Here is a 17,985-nt window from a genome sequence, read left to right on the forward strand (position 1 = left end):
AAACTAATTTGTCAGGCTCATTCATTTTTCATTCATAAATCAAGCATACGGAACCAATTTCTCTCGTTCCGTCTCACTTTTTTGTTTCGAAAAAATAACAAACAAAGAGAAGAAGTTTAAGAGAGGTCCTCTTCTTCTTCTCATCTCGACCATCACGTCTTCGTTGGGCCATTTCCCCTCTGTTATCTCTTACATCTTTTCTTCTGTCTTTCGTCGTGCTCATTCTCATTTCCCGAGCTCTCCGCGTCCGCTTTATTGTCGCAACCCACCCCTAGTGAAAAGTCACTATGATTCTGGATGAGACACAGACAACTGGTGCCAGATGGCAACATTCCTGAAATATATCTGCGTCTATTGGTAATGTGTACTCCATTTGTCGGGGTTTTGGAAACAGAGCAATGATTTATCACTGGAATTGAGAGTCACCAACTCTTGGGCGACCGACTCGTTGAGTTCATATGAGGGGCGAGAAGGGTCAAGAGCTTGCGGTTTTTTGGAACTGCTGAATCGTTTTTCTGCAAAAGCTGAGGAGCCGTGAGTAGCAAAAACATGAAGATCCAGATGCAAACATAAAAAAGTGTGTCATGCCTGTTAATCTCGGTGTTTCGTTTCGAATTTCTCTCAAACGTCGTCTAACTTTTTCAACTTTGAGTTCATAGAAATATGAAAAAAGTTAAATACAGTGTGCCCGGTCCTATCGGATCGCGAAAAAAAAATCTTAGAGCTCTAAAACATCTCGAAATATTTTTAATCACAATTTTTGAGCTTATCAATGGCTCATATTTTCACATTCATTTATTGAACTGAACTTTGAGAGCTTGAGATAGAAATGGAGCAAAACATGAGCTCCCAACAAAAACAAAAAGTGCACCCGCGACACGTGACTCACTAATGATTGATTGTGGAAAAATAGTGATAAAATTAGAAATGTTGGGGTTTGAAAAGCTGATAAATAAAATAAGAATGTAAGGTAAAAATGAAACAACTTGAAACCAAATTTAAAAGGACATCACTTCCCATGAGCTTTTCCCCTTTATTTGGATGGAAGGGCAGATTCTGCGAATTCTACAAATTCCACTAACATCTTATGTACATTTTCAATTATTTTGGTCTTCTGTCATCCCAAACAACGCCTTTCTAATTCAATTTGAAGCGTGTTAGACACCAACCAACCCCCCCCCCCCCAAATACCCAAAATGTTTTTCAATTCTTTCTCCATTGCAGGATTTCAATGAGGGAAAAGGGCACAAGTATTTACTTTTTGAAATAGATGAACTTGGAAAAAAATGTTTTTATTGTTTAGAAAATCGTTTAAAATATACTCTGAAGAGTTATGAAATATGTGGTTTTTGGCTCTAAATTATTTTCGACATTTTGAATTTTTTTGGCGTAAGAGACTATTCACATACAAGAAAAATGATTTTGATTTTCACTACAGGAGTGACATAACTTGACACTTCGCCTTGACGCTTTGTGATTTCCATTACACCTAGGCACATATATCATTGAAAGTACTAATCGTACGAAGTGGTGGCTACCAAACAATGTACTAATAACAGTAGAAGTGGTAATTGAAGGTCAAATAATATAAAGGTAGATCTACCGGTGGGTACCTCCTCACTCGCCCCGCGCACACCCAAATCCGGATAAAAAGAGCGACACACTGCACAGGAAATGAATATATGCAAATGGGTATTGTTCCGGGCATGGTCAACACCTCATTATTATTCACGTTTCAAGTATTGTATTGTTACTATTCGGTATTTGGCAGAGTAGTGCCGAATTGTGCATTACAGGGGGAATGAAATTGCAGTTATAGAGCTAGAACTTGGAAGAATACATATTGGAAAGCCTAAACGATAAAGGTACTGTGGCTGGTAAAAAATTGCACAATTATGAATAATGGTTTTGTGTTTCCGGTTTATGGAAACTGTGACTCAAAAAATCACACAGATTTCTGAAAAATTTGCATCTTAACAATTTAAAGAACTTTCCCAATACAGTAATCCACACATGCTCGTTCTATCGTAAAATCGTCGAACCTTTTATTACTTTTTATTTATTTATTAGGATTGTAAAATGTATCAATAAATTCGTCAAGATCGCCAGAGTACCACGAAACTATGATTGTGCGATCAATAAAATCTGCCAGAAACATCAAGTTTCTCATAAAATAAATCGCATTCTGTTACCACGGAGCACTATTCGATTTGAATATACAGAAGACAAAAAACTATGAATTTTTATTAGAAACAATACGAATAATATGGAAATATTACGGTGCATGGGATTTGGATGAAAAGAAAGGGAATTTCTATGAGATTCATAAGTACATTTGTAAGGATCCCGTTTTGAAATTTCCCCCCAAAAGTGCACCTTTAATAATTTTGTTTTAATTTTTTAAGTTTGAGCATTGCAGGGGTTTTAGTTTGCCGCAATGCTCAAATTATCTCAAAAAGTATTTTTTGGTTTATGAAAAGGTTATGAAAATCTTGAAAAGAAACACGTGAAAGTCTCAATTTAGAAACTTATCTGTTCAATTAATTTATTCTAACTTTTGTTCTGCGACCTTGTGTATTCGGTGAGTTTTCTCTTCGGCTCTTTTTTGGGGAAGCTTTGCCGGCATGTTGGCATAAAGACCTTCAAGGACTCCTGATTCTCAGGAATCTGGTGAAAACGTCCGGTTTTTCATGCTTAATGCAGATTGTTTTCTATCTGTAATTATGCAAGTTATTTTTTCAGAAAGAAACATGGCAGAAAATAGTGAAACACTTCTACAACTTGCCCATCTCGGTTACAGCATGCTCGCTCCAATGGTGTTCACCGGATACGTCATTGACAATGTGGAGGAAAGAAGAAGACTGGTGGATCATCGGGTGGTGGTGGAGCTAAAACTGGAGGAGGAGGAGGAGATGGTGCAACCAGTGCAAAGAGTGATAAGAAAGAAAAATCATCGAGTGCTCCAAACCCAGAGGGACCAAAGGCTCCAAGTGATAAGAATGCTGTCGCAGGGACACATGATCCAAATTATCAAACTCTTGCTGGAGTTGATGGAAATGTGTTCCAAGAGAAAGGAAAAGCTTCTCCTGTTGCTGCTGCTGGTGGAGCTTCTCCTGCTGCTGGTGCTCCAAAACCTGGAGGTCCTGGAATGGCTGGTGAGTAAATATTTCATTGGATATTCAGATTCAACTACGTACTAACAAACTAATCATATTCAGCCACCCACGACCCCAACTACCAAACACTTGCTGGAATTGGAAACGATTGTTTCGACAAGAAAGAAGGTGCAAAACCAGCTGGTGGTGGTGCGGCTCCAGGTGCTCCAAAAGCCGGTGGTCCTGGAATGGCTGGTTTGTTTTTGTAGTTCACACAATCAAAGTTCAAATTTAACTTTCAGCTACTCATGATCCGAACTATCAGACACTGGCTGGAATTGGAAGCGATTGCTTCCAGAAGAAGTGATTTGTGTCAACTCGTGCAAAATCGGTACAATAACGAAATTATGTGACAAATCAGCCTTTCATCTCGTCCTTCAAATAAAATTTTTCAGTTGAAATGTTTTGCTTTTTAGTTTTTTTTTCAATTTTCCAATCAATATTTTCATGGTGGATGGACTTTTCTGTTTAACAAAACGCCCTTATATGGTTCGGAGTCAGCACTAAACTTTCAGGGAGAAATTTTCAGTCGTTTCAATAGTTTAAACTGGGGGAACTGGAAGATGGACAGAATATCAAAGATTCTTAATTTCTGCATAGAAGCCGCAATAGGCAAGTTCCGAAAACGTTAGTATTCCTTAAAATGTTATTTAAAAATTGTCGAATCTTTCATTTTTTCAAACATTTTCATACACAAAAGCATAGTTTATCATTTACCAATTTACCAAACCAATAGGTGCTGTATTTCCGTACCCAACTAGTTTACTTGGAAAATGTATATCTTGGTTTATTTTAGAGATATCAATAAATGATCAACTACAAAATTATATAAAAAGATTTTGAAAATAAGTTTCAGTTGACAATTTTTGTATAGAACAAACGACAACTAAGATATAAGCTGTCAAAGTTGAACAATTGGGTGCAATACTTATAGGAGAAATACGGTAAATAAACTTTATTTATCAGGCTGCTTTTAGACAATTTATTTAATGTCCACCATAGCATCAGTTTCATTCATTGATCCAAATATTCAAATTTGAGCAAATTGAGTTCATGACTCTTCCCAAATTGTGTACCATTCCGTCACCACACCACAATAATCCGTCACCAGATACACCACCTTACCTGATCGTAAATCGTAATCTAAAAGGCGGCAACGCCACCTAATCCATTATTTCTATTAAAACAAAAAAAACAGCAGATGACCCCTTCTAATGACGTCATTGTTCTGAAAGATATCGGAGGCGGTTCGATCGTATTGTTGTTGTTGCGCAATGCAGCGTTCTGGTGAGTCTCTCCGCGCGTCTTGGATATACATGTCATTTGTGGTCACTCTTTATCGTGCACATTAGCGCATATGCACCGTGTGCAGACACATTTCGAATAGGTGACCCCTGTCTTTCTTTGGTCATTTCTATTTATTTTATAATATTTTGTTTGGCTCTTTTTCTTTTTTGAATCCTTTAGTTCTCTGTTGATCCCTTCTTTCTTTTTTTAATAGCAAAAACTTTAACTTCTAAAATGCTATTCTGGTAAATCAGTTCAATTCGCGCGCCTATTTTGTGCCTACATGCCTACCTTCTCCCACTTGTTAACACTTTTTGCTTGTTTGTTTTTCCAATTCTATAAACCTTTGAGGCAGGCACATGTGCCTGAAGGTGTGGCTGCCTACAATAGAAGAATTAGGTGCATCTATAGGCAAGCTGGGAGTATACTGTATCTAATTATATTTTTTTGTAGCTGTTCAACAAACTTTATATTCTAGACTTAAATACTTTTTTGACCTACCTCCACAAACTCGGCGGGATTTTTATCCAATTTATAGTTTTCATTCCTCAATCTTACTTCTTCTTTTCCCATTTTTTAGTCATTCCATCATTGGTTTTTGAAAGTTTTCTGGAATCTAACTCAACTTTCCTTTCGTTTCACTTTCAATTTATCGATTTTCAGATGCGTCTTCTGATTCTTCTCCTAATTTGCTCTGCATTCTCCACATGCTCAGTGCTCGACTCATTCCGTGCCAATGGAATCGAGTTTGAAGTTTACGGTGAAGGACGTCTGATTCCGGAGAAGCAACACTGTGTACCGTATACCTTGGATCTCAATGAGTTTGTCAACTCGTTCAACACGAACAATATGAATGAGTACAGTCGAGGGCTTCTTCAAAAGCGGATTTTCACGAGTTTCGACGCAATTTGCCGCAAATTCAATATCCAAACCGAGAACGAGCAACCAGAATACAATCTGACAGAGGATAGATCTCAAATGAGATATTTGGATTATTTCGACTACAATTGGAATAGTCTTCGATTCGAACGAGATCTCAAATCTCTATTTTTGGAGAATAAAATCAATAATCCATTCCTGGATTCAGTCACTGAAGAAACCATCAAAAGAGCCGGAGCCAACGATGTTCTAGACTTTGCTCAAAAGACAACGGTATTCCCGAAGACTTGCAACGTGAAACAGATGACTGTTCAGACGATGATTTGCTTCAATATTTCAGATATTCCACAATCTGGAACTATTTATGCGGTAAGTCCTTTGAGTGAATTTAAAGAAAAAAAAAAAATATAATTTCAGTTGGCCCATGGAGGAGAGTTCTTGCACAATGAGGAGGTCTATGCCTATTATGATATTCCACAATTCGTCCTGATCACTCAACAAGCTGTAATCCCAATTGAGCTTGAAAAATGCAAAGTTTTGGTTAGTATTACTGAATACTCTTTCAAATTAAATGTTTCAATTTTCAGTTCGGCACGTACATTTACTGCTTCGAAGAATTTGACACCCAATGCGACGTTCGTACTCTCTCGGATTGCCCAATTTACGCCTACAAGACCGAAGATGAGTTTGTCTTCCGCAGAAGCTTCGGAATCGGATATATTTACGCTACGACCGAGTCTGATGTTGATTTGTATCAAAATGGCACAAAATCAACCGTTCCTGGACGTGTCTTCGTGCTCCGAACTAGTTTTGGAACTCCAACCACTGAAAACGGATCACCAGTTATGATGCCCGATATGACACCTCATCACGAGCCGGAGAAGAGCCAATTCGCCGAATTGCTGCCAGAATCGCAGAAGATTCTGAAGTCCGACACTCCGACACGATTGTATACCACTCAACGACGTGGTGTGAACATGCTAAGCCATAAGCATTACGATCAAGGAGCCTGGGATGCCGTTCGAGACTTTTTCGGATTTTAATTGACTTTTAATTTTAATATTTTTTTCACCACGAGTACCAATTTCCATCAGGGATCCAATCCTTTTTTTCAAATTTCAATTTCCAATATGAATCTTTTAATAAAACAAGTTTGACAATTTGACACTTTATGCGTTAAAAAAAAGCAATTTATTTGAATTTCAGAGTAGCCGGAAGTTTTTTTGGGAAGTCAATAAAATGAGTATCAGATACATAGACAGAAAGTGTGTACCGAGTGGTGAATTAAAGAAAAGCTACAGAACAGAGAGCGAGATGAGTGAACAGAAGAAAGAAAAATAACACGTTGGGATGGAATTGACTAAAAAGATGAACAGGAGATGATGAGGAATTAAAGACGACTACAGTATGCACAACATGGGGATTTCAGGTGGAACAGAGCAAAAAAGAAACAAAATGAAAATGGTGAAAGATGAGTGAAGAAATGGTATAGTTCATATGTACACGCATTTCTATATACAGACGTTTGTAATGGGGACAAATACAGCCAACACTGCAAACCAAACTCGAAAACTTCTACTGGGCAAGAAAATGGGAATATTTTTTGCAGAAGGCATTCATGGTTTGGCAGTTGATGAGGAAGTCGGCGAGCACACGATTTGTTGTAAGGATTGCATATTATGGGCAGTTAACGAGGAAAGTATGGTTGAATCGACTGGTTCAAGGCACGAAGGACATGTGAATGACTTCATAAGCCATTCGTCGACGCATTCTTGATGAAACGAGTGCATGCAAGGAAGGAATCGGATTCTCTCTCCTGGCTCAAAGTCGATCATACAGATGGCACATCTGAAAATGGTTTTTTTAAAAATTTAACTAGAGCGCATTAATACTGATTATACAGGCGCGAAATTTTGCGCCAAAGTGCGATACACGGTCTCGACACGACAATTTTTTGTTTAATGCGAAAAGGTGTGAGCCTTTATAGAATACTGTATTTTCAAACTCTCCTTGCAGCGGAAATTTCATCATTTTTTAAGTTTCGTGAAAATGTATGTGATTTTTTAATCACATATATTTGAGTTTTCAAAAAAGAATTAAAAATCTATGAAATTTCCGTATATATCTATAGTTTAAAATTACAGTAATCTTTAAAGGCGCACACTCTTCCACAGTACACAAAAATTTTGTCGTGCCGAGACCGGGAACCATATTTTGTGAGTGAAATTTTGCGTCTGGGTGATAATAATTTTTTCAACACCTCTGCTGTAGCTCGAACAATAATTGATATTGGTCAGATTGTAGTTTGAATAATTTAGTTAATTTTTCATTTAGATCCGAATTTCAAAACTTACTCATTACTGGTCATATCTCCTCGAAATACATCAGCAGGGATTTGCTCGAGAAGTCCTCGAATTCGGTTTTTTTTTGCTTCGTCGAGTTCCTGAGAATTTTTTAAAATTTAATTAAAATTATTCTGCTCTAAACGCTCACTTTTCCCTGTTCCTGTGCTTGTCGTTGTCTAATTACGTTGTGTTGATAGAGCTGATTTACGTACGAACTCTGAAAATTTCAGTTTAATTAAATTCAGATTCTTCAATAATTTCTTACGCTTTGTTGCATCATTGACGGATTTGTGAAGCTCATCGCTGCGTCTGATGATCGGCTCCTGCAAAAATAGTTTATTGAACTTGTTCTATACTTCAAGCATACAATCTAATTGTATTTAAATTTTTAAAAAATCGACGTGTTTTGGTTAATACAACTTCCGTTTTCATTTTTGTGGTATATCACATCAGTTTAGCTTCATCGACATCTCACAGTATACTAGTGAATGACAAAGTAAATTACCGTCGTAGTGGCGTCTCATCGTGCTGTCTGACGAACCCGAACAACGACGGCAAGCAGTTTCCCATTGTCGATCGAAAATCAAGCTGAAAAAAAAGTCGAATATATGAAGATGTGACAAAATGAGGACATCGGAGTATTTCTCAGACGACTAAAGATGAGAATTTTCTACATGACTTTTCCGGATGGGTCTCGCCACGCGGGCAACAAGTTACTGTAATTCGTGTCAAAATACAGTTTGCCATAGCGTTATATTTCTCTAATTTAATTTAAAAAATTCTGACTCATGATTAAAAAATGTATATTGTACAATTTCGGCCCGTAAATTGACACGAGCTACAGTAACCCACTGCTCGCGCCGCAAGACCTTTTAGACGTCTAATTAATAGTAAGATAATGTTCAAACGTCCATGCATGGAAAACCAGGAAGGAAAATTACTCATAATTACACATCGAACTTTAAGAACAACATCACTGCGACTTCTTTAATTAATCAGGCTTCCCAGAAAATCAATGAGAAAACATTTTTAGCGACTTTGTGAAACATTTTATGTGTATGTGTGTCTGTGTGTTTGGGTGTGCACGGAAGCTCTCGTCAAATATTGATTCTCTGGGAAACCGGGAATGACTTTCCGTAGTTTGCACGTATTTATGCCCAAAACAGGTCTCGAAACCAAAACAAATAGGACATGAAGACCCTTTTTTAAGGAAAAGAGTTAACAATAGACTTAAGAAGTGAGACGATTTAATCAGTTACTGTATCTAGGTGGTAGCTAAATATACTAAATATCTTTAAATTATTTGACTGATCATTGCAGAATTTCGTAATCCGTTCTAAAACATCAAGAATCATAGGAAATGCATTAGCAACATTTTTATACGACATAATCGTACAAAACCTAATCGATAGTAAACATTAATGTTGTCTATTGATAAGAAATACAACATTTCGATATATATTCAAATTTAAGCATGTTTCTCGCGAGGAAAGTCTAGACTAAAAAGAAATAACTAATAATTTTTGAAGTGATCAAAATTTGAAACTTAGATTCTAAAAACTTGAATCGATACATGTGAAAACAGGTGAAAAAAAGCAGTACGACCAAAAGTGGTTGTGTCTCGAAGCAGTCTTCTCATTTTCTCTCTTTCACTCTTTCTCTCTCTGTTCGATTGCAGCTGTCTCTTTGAAACGAGAGTTCATTGAGCCATAAGAGTTTCAGACGATGAGACAGCTGAAATGAGAGTATACGAAGAAGAAGAGACGCAGAGACATAACCGCATGACTTGGGGACACTCATGCCCACTGGGGCCCCGCCTTTTCCTTCTTCAGCTGTCAATTTTGTTGACGGAACTTTATTTTTTCAAATCATATCGAACAAAATTTTTTATCAAAGAGTCCTAACTTTTTTTTTGGGATTTCTAAAACTACGATCCAAACCCTGGGATACAGTAACCTTTTTCGTATTACAGGAACGCAAAACTCGGAGAATGCATATTGTGCGACATATTTGACGCGCAAAATATCTCGTAACGAAAACTACAGTAATTATTTAACTGACTACTGTAGCGCTTCTGTCGATTTACGGGCTCAATTTTCAAAATCTTTTTTTTTTTCAAAAAGTGACAGCAATATTCCATTTTCTTTCGTTTCTTCGTGTTATTTTCTCATTTTTTGCTCAATTTTATTCATTTAAAAAATCGAACGCGTAAATCGACACAAGCGATACAGTAATCATTTAAAGAATTACTGTAGTTTTCGCTACGAGATATTTTGCGCGACGGGCTACTGTATTGTTCTCCTAATTTTTTAAAAATTGTCGTCCCAATTTCACTGGTCAAAATTCCAGAAAGAAAAATGAAAGGAGTTTCTGAGGCAAAAGATTGTGATTCGTATAAATTATAAATTGCTTTTTCAGAATTATTTTCTTCAAATACAGCATCGCTTTGTTTGGAACATCAAATTCGAATTTATTTCCACTCTCAATGTACTTAAATTTACATAATAAATTAAATATCTGTTAAGCAATAACTGAAAATTAAATAATCGACATTTTCAGATAATTAAATCAAACTTTATCAAACTTTATTCGTGAACACCGAACAGTAATGAAAAATACAAATTTTAGCAAAATATCAAAGATTCGGGGGACACCATTCTTTTTGATGTGAAATCTGAACAGAAAAAAGGCAAATTTCGATAAAGAATATCGAGTTATTGAGAGGGAAAAGTGAGAAATTTAAGTCAGTTGGCTGCATTATCCTAGGCTAATCGGTTGAGTATATTAGAATTAAACTTGTAAAAAAAAAAGATAAACCGAAAACAAAACGACACTACTCATTGGGATGGTAAAAGATGATGATGTTGGGATGATGGGGGAATCTCGCCGGCTAGATTATCCTAAAATTGTGCGGAATCTCCAGAGATCACACAATTCACAACTCGGGTTTTTTTGTTAGTTTTTGGGTGGGGAAAAGAGGAAAAATAAAAACAAGAAAAGTAAAAAAACAAACAGGAAAGAAATCGCCTAGGCAAAAAAGAGGAAAATCAACCGAATGGCCATAAATAAGAGTTTTTTAACCCGCGAAATAATCAAAAGAGACAGACGAAACGTGTTTTTTTGGAGGGGAAATACTCTAACTGTATGGAAATTGAAAAATTAATTTCGTTTTCCACATAAGATCTTAAAATACAGAAATAGGGGGATTATAAATGATTGATTAGAAAGAATATTTAATAAATGAAATGCTACCTCGATGTCACTAATTATTCCTGGGGCGAAATTATGATAAAATGAATGGTAAGATGTTGTTGCAAATGATGAAAAATTTCAAGCTTCAGAAGCCTGTGGGATTGGCTTTTTATTCGGCATTGCTTGATACCTCGCATAAACTCGACCGGCTAACGCGTCTTTGGCTTCTTTTGATGGATGTGATCCACAGCACAGGAAGGTCTCGTCTTCTCGATAACAAACGTTGTCAAGACGAACACACCACACGTGGAACCATTGATTACAGATGGAGCAGGAAACCTGGAAATCATATTTGTAAAATAAAAATATTTTGAGTGTGTACCCATTGTAAGTTTTTTCTCTTTTCGTATTTGGCAGATATACAATGTCCTTTTGCTACACCACATCTTTCCTTGCTTGGCTCCGTTTTTGGTGGTTCTTCTTCTTCGGTAGGTGTCGCCTTCTTCTGTAATTTAAAGTTTTAGAAATTTAATTCAAGTTTATTCAAAAATCACGAACCCTTCCTCGTTTCTTCTTCGGTGCTTCTTCTGGCTCTACGTCCTTGTCTTTTGTCTTTCTTTCCTTGATCGCTGATTGACTGGCTGTTCTTTTCATGTTTTTTCTACGGCCTCCTCGTGGAGTGACCTTCTCTTCTTCTTGAACATCATCAGTCTCATCTTCATCTTCAACAACTTTTTCTTTCTTTCCAACTTTCTTTGCAGGTGTTGATTTTCCAATTCGGGTTGATCTTCTTGCTTTATCTCTTCGTTTTGTAGACTTATCGCCCGATCTTCCATCATCTTCGGAATCAGAATCAGCAGATGATTCATCAAGTTGTTTCATTTTTCGGGAAGATGTATCTTTTTGTTTCCTCTTCGAAGATTCTGCAGGTGTGGATGATGGAGTTGCCGAAAGCGCCTTGATTTGTTTAACAAGACGAGCTGATTCGTCTGATGAATCATCAACAGCTCGTTTCTGATCTGTATTTTCTTTGCTAGAAGTCTCTTCTTCCTCTGCTACCGAAGACGTTGTCAGAGATGCAGATGTGGAGGATGTTGTGTTTGAAACAGATGGAAGGACAGAAGCCACAGATTGTGCTGCAGGTGATCCTATTTTTTCCAAAGAAACAATGCCAGAAACAGTTGATTCTGAAGATACCGAATCCTTAACGAGAGCCACAGGGTCTGGCGATCGCGATACCGGATTGGGTGTTGTAGAAGGCGTCGACACATCTTGCGCAGATTTTGAAGAAGTTACTCTAGGCAACGGTGAATTCATTGGAGTGGGAAGTGCAGAAACAACTGCTGATGGTGTTGATTGGGCGTCAATTCTGGGTGTAGAACTCATCCGGACATTCTTGTCAATCTTATTTTGAGTTTGCCGTCCATGATCTTCTGGGGATGGCGTTGGAGTCTCGGTTTCAGTTCCTCCCTTCTCGTCCTTATCAGGCTCATCTGTTCCAACAACGTCCAAGATTTCACTTTCTTCCGAATCAGTTCTTCTTCGATAGTTGTTTTCAGTTGATCCACTGCTAGCAGAATGCCTCTCATCATCAACTTCCATAGGCGCAGTTTCAGCTGATCCTTTTGATGTATGCTTCGGCGTTCCTGCTGTAGTTATCACCGCAACTTGAGATGTTATCGGAACCATTTCCATGACTCTTGAAACAGTGCTCGCATAATTCCCTGTATACACGTGAGCTACTTTGTTATTATGCTCCTTTGCTTTTACAAGACGGTGCAAAACTACCATCATCTCCGGACTGAGCGGCTTATTCTCAATTGGAGCTACTTCCGAATTTCGAACAGTTTTCAGTTCGTCTGCAATTTTCCTCGACTTTTCACTTGAAATATTGATGGATTTGAGATGTTGTATATAACTATCTTCACTTTCGTTCGCAAGACTTGCTGTTGGACAGAGAACACCACTTGTGCTGATTACTGTGAAGGCGCTGGATGCAGAGATTGTGAAATCATTTGATTGAACATCCTGTGCTTTTTCACTGAGTGACACGAGCAATTCTCTAATCTCAATTGTCTGTGGTTCTTCTTCTTCCATCATCACAGCTAACTCTTCTTTTCGTCTACTCAGCTCGTCCACCTTGAAGCTTCCTTTGTTTTTCTCGCAAAACGTTCCAATAATTTCCAATTTCTCGTTCTTTGTCACCAGATTCTCATAAGCCACATTAATATCCAATAGATGAGAAAGAAGCTCAATAACTCCAGAATCGTTAACAAATGTTCCATTTTTCACGGCCATTCTCTGAGCTTGTTCTGCCAGCTTTTTCCGATAAAGTGGAGAATGCCTTGATGTCCGGTAAATGTAGTTATGCAGCGGAGAATCAAACTCTTTCCGGAATGGTGTTTTCTTTGGGATGGAGCAGAAGTATTGCGATGTGCTCTGAAAATTCATAGTTCTATATAATCATCATTCATGATAATAAATATACCGGCATCTGAGTATCTTCTGGTGTCGCTGATGAAGCAGACGATGCTCTGTTGTTTTCCATTTCCGGACCACCTGAAAAACTGATTTTTCATCTTCAAAACTTTCAATTTCTAGGCTTCTTACCGTTTGTCGAATCCGCCTCCTGTTGAAGAACCTTATTCGTTGTAGAAGGTTCTCGTGGACCAATATCTTTCGCACAAGCTGTTCCGGCGAATACCTTCACTCTCGAGTCTCTGATCTGTTCAACAAGTTGATAAGCAGGCTCTCCAGCAGTGGACATTTCCACACAAAATGCAAAATCCGCGTCTGGATGGTCGTATTTTTGATCAGCAACGTGTTGAGATCCGTTTTTATGACCAAATTTGATAGTATCGCCACTTTTTAGAATCTCTCGTTTGTCTTTCTGCAATTATGAGGGTTTTAGGAGACTACTGTAAAAATTGTAAAATACCGATAAACGTCGATCGTTGATATACGTTCCGTTTTCTGATATATCCTCAACAAGATACTCCTCAACACCGTCTTGATTCGTATGATGAACGCGCGCGTGGCACCGAGATATGAATTGTGGTCTGAAACATGATTTATTTTTAATTTATATAGAAAATTTTAAATTTCGAATTTGCATAAATGTCTACTTATAAGAAACGTTTAGTTATTTCAGTGATACATGTCGAAACAGATTAAAGTTGTATAGTCAGAGCTATATAACTGGGAGTATATAGTTGCAGGTGGGAAAAACAGAAGAAAAGCATGTCGTATAGTTAGATTTTCTAATTAACATATTATTATTTCTATCATTGAAATAGTCTAGTCAGATATATGAGAATTATTAGAAATATAAGTAATCACAATGAGAAACATTACTATTATTATTATGTGACAAAGATAATTGGAACGTTCAAAATGGAGATATTTTTATAAAATAATACATAAATTAAACTGAGAAAGTGGTCGTGCAACTCATTATATCGGAAATTTTGGTCAAAATGGTCAAAGAAAGTTATTTTTCTATTGAAAAATTTATATGTGATAATAAAATAAATTGGCGAAAAACTTGGACTTCAAGCTGAAAAGTGAATTTCCACCTGTTCCAAGAAAACTCGTTTAGAAAATTGAGAAATATTTTAACATTTTCATGTTTTTTTTTTCAAAAATTCAAAAGTTTCATTCAAAAATAGTTTGCTTATCCTTGAGAAAAAGGATCAGTGAAACGAGATTTTAAATTTCAAGGGCAAAAGGATTAGATATTGTCTGATAACCTGATAATACTACTGTAGAACAATTTTTGTGATCTTTTTTTGCGAATTAATATAAATTTGTAGAAAATAACAATGGTTTGAAGAGAGAAAAGGGATATTTCGGCCAATTTTTCGTATTTTTCTGTCGAATTTCCTTATATCCTATCCTAACAAACAGTGTCGAGACTACCAATTCCGAATAAGAAAAACAACATAAAAATATATAAGTTTTGGTCGACCAAGTGCCACCGCAATACGAGACAGAAATCATGGCTGTGTTGGTTGCTATGGGATAGACGACGGGAGGGGCGACGTGAAATTGGATTCAACATTATGAATCACAAAAGTTGATTAAGGGGTTGAGATTTTTGGATTTTACGTTATAAGAATTTTTATGAATAATATTTTGTTTTTCTTTAATAAGAAAACTCACTCCAATTCGACATGTTCCGTTCCATCAAGAAAAATCACATCGTTGGTTGTAGCTCGACCAAACGATTTGCCACCTTGCAATCTGAAAAATTCAAACATTTTTATTAACAACATGAATTTTTTAAAAACTTACGAAATGATGGTTCGTTTCCTTTCTTCTTCAGTATGCTGAGCAGTTTGTGCTCGACTAGAATTGCACATAATTCGACGCAGATGAAGCCGCACCGTTGTCATTTTTCAGAATTTTGTGTGATTAGGGTAAGTATGGACAATCTCAGCGCATTCCCTTTTACTGAAAAAAAAACTATTTTAATAATGAGAAGGTGGAGAAATTTGAAAAAAAAAAAGAAATACGATCGACAATCAATAAAAGGAATTTCAAATTCAATCACGAGAGAAAAGGCAATCAGTGGTGTGAAAAGTACAATTATCGTTCAATCAAGTTTTAATAGAAAGAAAATGTGATCTTTCGGCCGCTATTCTGGGTCTTCAGAAATTTTGAAAAAAAAAATTGAAATCGTGAAAATTATAGTTTTTTTGATTAGCTAAAAAATTAAGTAAAAAGTTCCAGAAATATTTTTAAATTAAGAAAAACATTGTCTATAGTTTTTTTCCGTTTTCAAAGCCAAATTACTATCAGCTGCAGAAATGAATAGAAGAATAAGTAAGTGAAAAAAGAGAGACGGACAGGCACGATATTATCATTCATATTATCGAATAGATAATAAAAACGATCGATCGATCAAAAAATAAATCGGTCGACTGTCAATTGAAAAAGTGACGGAAAACGGTAGAAAAAGATTGACAACAATTGTTTTTTGTAGTTGATAATGGAAAAATGAAGGTGTCAAAGTATTTGATTTTAAATTGAAGATATGTTCATTTTATTTAAGGTGGAGTAGTGGGGATTTTGTAGAAATATAATTATAATAATCGAAAGTGATCATAATAAATAAAACAATTTTAGATTTTTTCTCAAAAAATTTTGGGTTTTTTGGTCGGCTTCCAAAACTATTTTACCTGATTTTTTACTGTTAATTTTTAAAAAGTCTCAAAAAATTGTAACGTTTTTCTACGATAGTAAAATATCTCAGAACTATATGAGAATTTTTAAACAATTTCCAATTTCAAAAAATAGCTACAAGGTTTTATTCTCAAGATTTCAATTCCCTCGTTGATGAATGACTGGACCCTTTTTGTGTACTTTAGTTTTTGAAAAAAGTTTATGTCAATATTGGTGTCGGACGGGAGACGACATATGGAGAGTTAGGGTAAGTGAAATGAAAAAAATGGGTTGCGAAAAGTTTTTTTTCCTAGAGGACAGCCCAAAAAATCGAGAAAAAAGCGGTGTGAGCTGAGGAAAACCAGAAAAAATTGACACAAAAATTATTATTTTCGAGAGTCGAAAATTGAAATGAATTAATTTAAATAATAGAGGAAAATTAAACTTTGAAAACATTTTTCATGATGAAAAATACACTTTTTTTTTGGAAATTTTTGAAAAATAAATAATAGTTAATGTTCCATTTCAACTTTTGTACTCAAAATCTCCACAACAAGTCTACAAAAATACGAAAAAAAACCCAAAATAACTAGTTGCCTGGAAACAAGAAAACGTGAGCCAAAAATAGATAAAAATCGTAAAATAAATTGTAGTCTAGAAAAAAAGTAGATAATACTAGTCTAGCAGAGCATGTTTCTCCAATTTTCTTCAATTTTCACATAAAACTACAGTATCTGCCTTTTTTGGACAAAGTGGGCTTTGAAAATTGGTGAAAAGTGCTGCTCAGCGACCCCATAAAATACATTTATGACAGGCAAATGCCAAGAAATTTTGGTAGTCCGTGGGGCTAATTGATAGAGTTACTTTTCATAAAATTATTGGATAATTTCCACACACACGCAGAAAATTGCTAAGAGCAATGGAGCATCAGGAAAAAAGCGGAAAATTGTGTGTGTGGGGGAGAAATAATGGATGTGTCGTTGTGTGTGTGTGTATTTGCGAGAGAAAAGAAAAAAGAAAACGAACTCTTAGAGTGAGAGAGAAAAGATGATTGCGAAATGTTTTCCCCGTTTTTTCACATTCTTTTCCTTCGTTCAGAAACCTTTTCTACAGTATCCCCATTGGATTGAAAATTGTAAATTGTGCGTAGGTTGTTCAGAAAATGAGGAATTTACAGAACAATATTGATTATTTCATATTTTTCGTCAATAGTTTTCCGTAAAAAGTTGAAAAAAAAACTATAAAATACGGAATCTGTTCAGCAGCTGGAAAAAACTGGTGCCAGGTGTCACTAATTGATTTTTTTCTTTTTTGTTTTCATAAAGTATGATTCATAACTTTTTGAAGGAATAATTGAACAAAACAAAGACCACTGAAATTATTTAATTTGATTGAAAAAAAAGTCTAGTTGAGTCACGATTCCGAGAATTTCATTTAACTTCCAAAAGTGACCAAAATTAAACACCAAGAAATTTCACATTAGTAATTCCAAAAATATGCATAATAAATTTGAAAATATACTACTCGTGACATTTTCTTTTTCTAAAATTTCATTAGCAACGAATAATGAAAAATTGGAAATTTTTCTGAATTTTATATAATAGTTGACTACTTATAAAAAATTAAAAGACCAAGGGCACTGAAAATTAGAAAATAACGAACATTTCTTTTCGCAAAAAGTATTATATGATATTAAAAAATCATTAATAAAAATTCAAAAACAAAACAAATTGGATTATTTTTGATGTTTTTTTTTCTAATTCTGAACTAAAATATTTAAATTTACATAAAATAAATTGAATTTTGTATTGTATTTCAGTTATTTTAAAAATCATTATTCTAAAATCCAAAATGTTGAACTTCTGAACGAAAATTGCGCGGAATTTATAAAAGTAAGTAGTTAAATGTTAAAAGATTCTCATAAAATAACAAAATTAGCGGAAAAAATCTACTTTTCAAATCTA

At 35.7% G+C, this 17,985-nt stretch overlaps 4 protein-coding genes and 1 non-coding gene across 5 annotated transcripts; 3 read left to right on the plus strand and 2 right to left on the minus strand.

Annotated features, from left to right (window-relative positions):
* The first annotated feature begins 2,266 nt into the window (after positions 1 to 2,266).
* On the plus strand, positions 2,267 to 3,556 carry C01G6.2 (uncharacterized protein). Its single transcript, NM_063573.7, has 4 exons — positions 2,267 to 2,581; positions 2,743 to 3,155; positions 3,219 to 3,350; positions 3,398 to 3,556. The coding sequence occupies exons 2-4, from the start codon at positions 2,751 to 2,753 to the stop codon at positions 3,506 to 3,508; spliced, it is 648 nt and encodes a 215-aa protein (NP_495974.1). The 5' UTR covers positions 2,267 to 2,581; positions 2,743 to 2,750; the 3' UTR covers positions 3,509 to 3,556.
* A 1,543-nt stretch (positions 3,557 to 5,099) lies between these two features.
* On the plus strand, positions 5,100 to 6,479 carry C01G6.3 (Lipoprotein). The gene is made up of 3 exons (NM_063574.5): positions 5,100 to 5,690; positions 5,739 to 5,861; positions 5,909 to 6,479. The coding sequence occupies exons 1-3, from the start codon at positions 5,106 to 5,108 to the stop codon at positions 6,362 to 6,364; spliced, it is 1,164 nt and encodes a 387-aa protein (NP_495975.2). The 5' UTR covers positions 5,100 to 5,105; the 3' UTR covers positions 6,365 to 6,479.
* On the minus strand, positions 6,477 to 8,254 carry C01G6.4 (RING-type domain-containing protein). Its single transcript, NM_001393150.1, has 5 exons — positions 8,172 to 8,254; positions 7,932 to 7,989; positions 7,815 to 7,883; positions 7,676 to 7,764; positions 6,477 to 7,169 (listed from the first exon to the last, which is right to left on the minus strand). Exons 1-5 carry the CDS (start codon positions 8,234 to 8,236, stop codon positions 6,938 to 6,940), a joined length of 513 nt encoding a protein of 170 aa, NP_001379057.1. The 5' UTR covers positions 8,237 to 8,254; the 3' UTR covers positions 6,477 to 6,937.
* Positions 8,255 to 10,235: 1,981 nt separating this feature from the next.
* Positions 10,236 to 15,310, minus strand: gldi-3 (Germ layers disorganized gldi-3). The gene is made up of 8 exons (NM_063576.5): positions 15,152 to 15,310; positions 15,020 to 15,100; positions 13,797 to 13,917; positions 13,469 to 13,748; positions 13,347 to 13,417; positions 11,417 to 13,297; positions 11,241 to 11,363; positions 10,236 to 11,197 (listed from the first exon to the last, which is right to left on the minus strand). The coding sequence occupies exons 1-8, from the start codon at positions 15,250 to 15,252 to the stop codon at positions 10,997 to 10,999; spliced, it is 2,859 nt and encodes a 952-aa protein (NP_495977.1). The 5' UTR covers positions 15,253 to 15,310; the 3' UTR covers positions 10,236 to 10,996.
* 21ur-15523 lies at positions 13,188 to 13,208 on the plus strand. Its single transcript, NR_051525.1, has one exon.
* Positions 15,311 to 17,985: the final 2,675 nt, after the last annotated feature.

Source organism: Caenorhabditis elegans, chromosome II, assembly GCF_000002985.6.
Source record: "Caenorhabditis elegans chromosome II".
Lineage (NCBI taxonomy): Eukaryota > Metazoa > Nematoda > Chromadorea > Rhabditida > Rhabditidae > Caenorhabditis > Caenorhabditis elegans.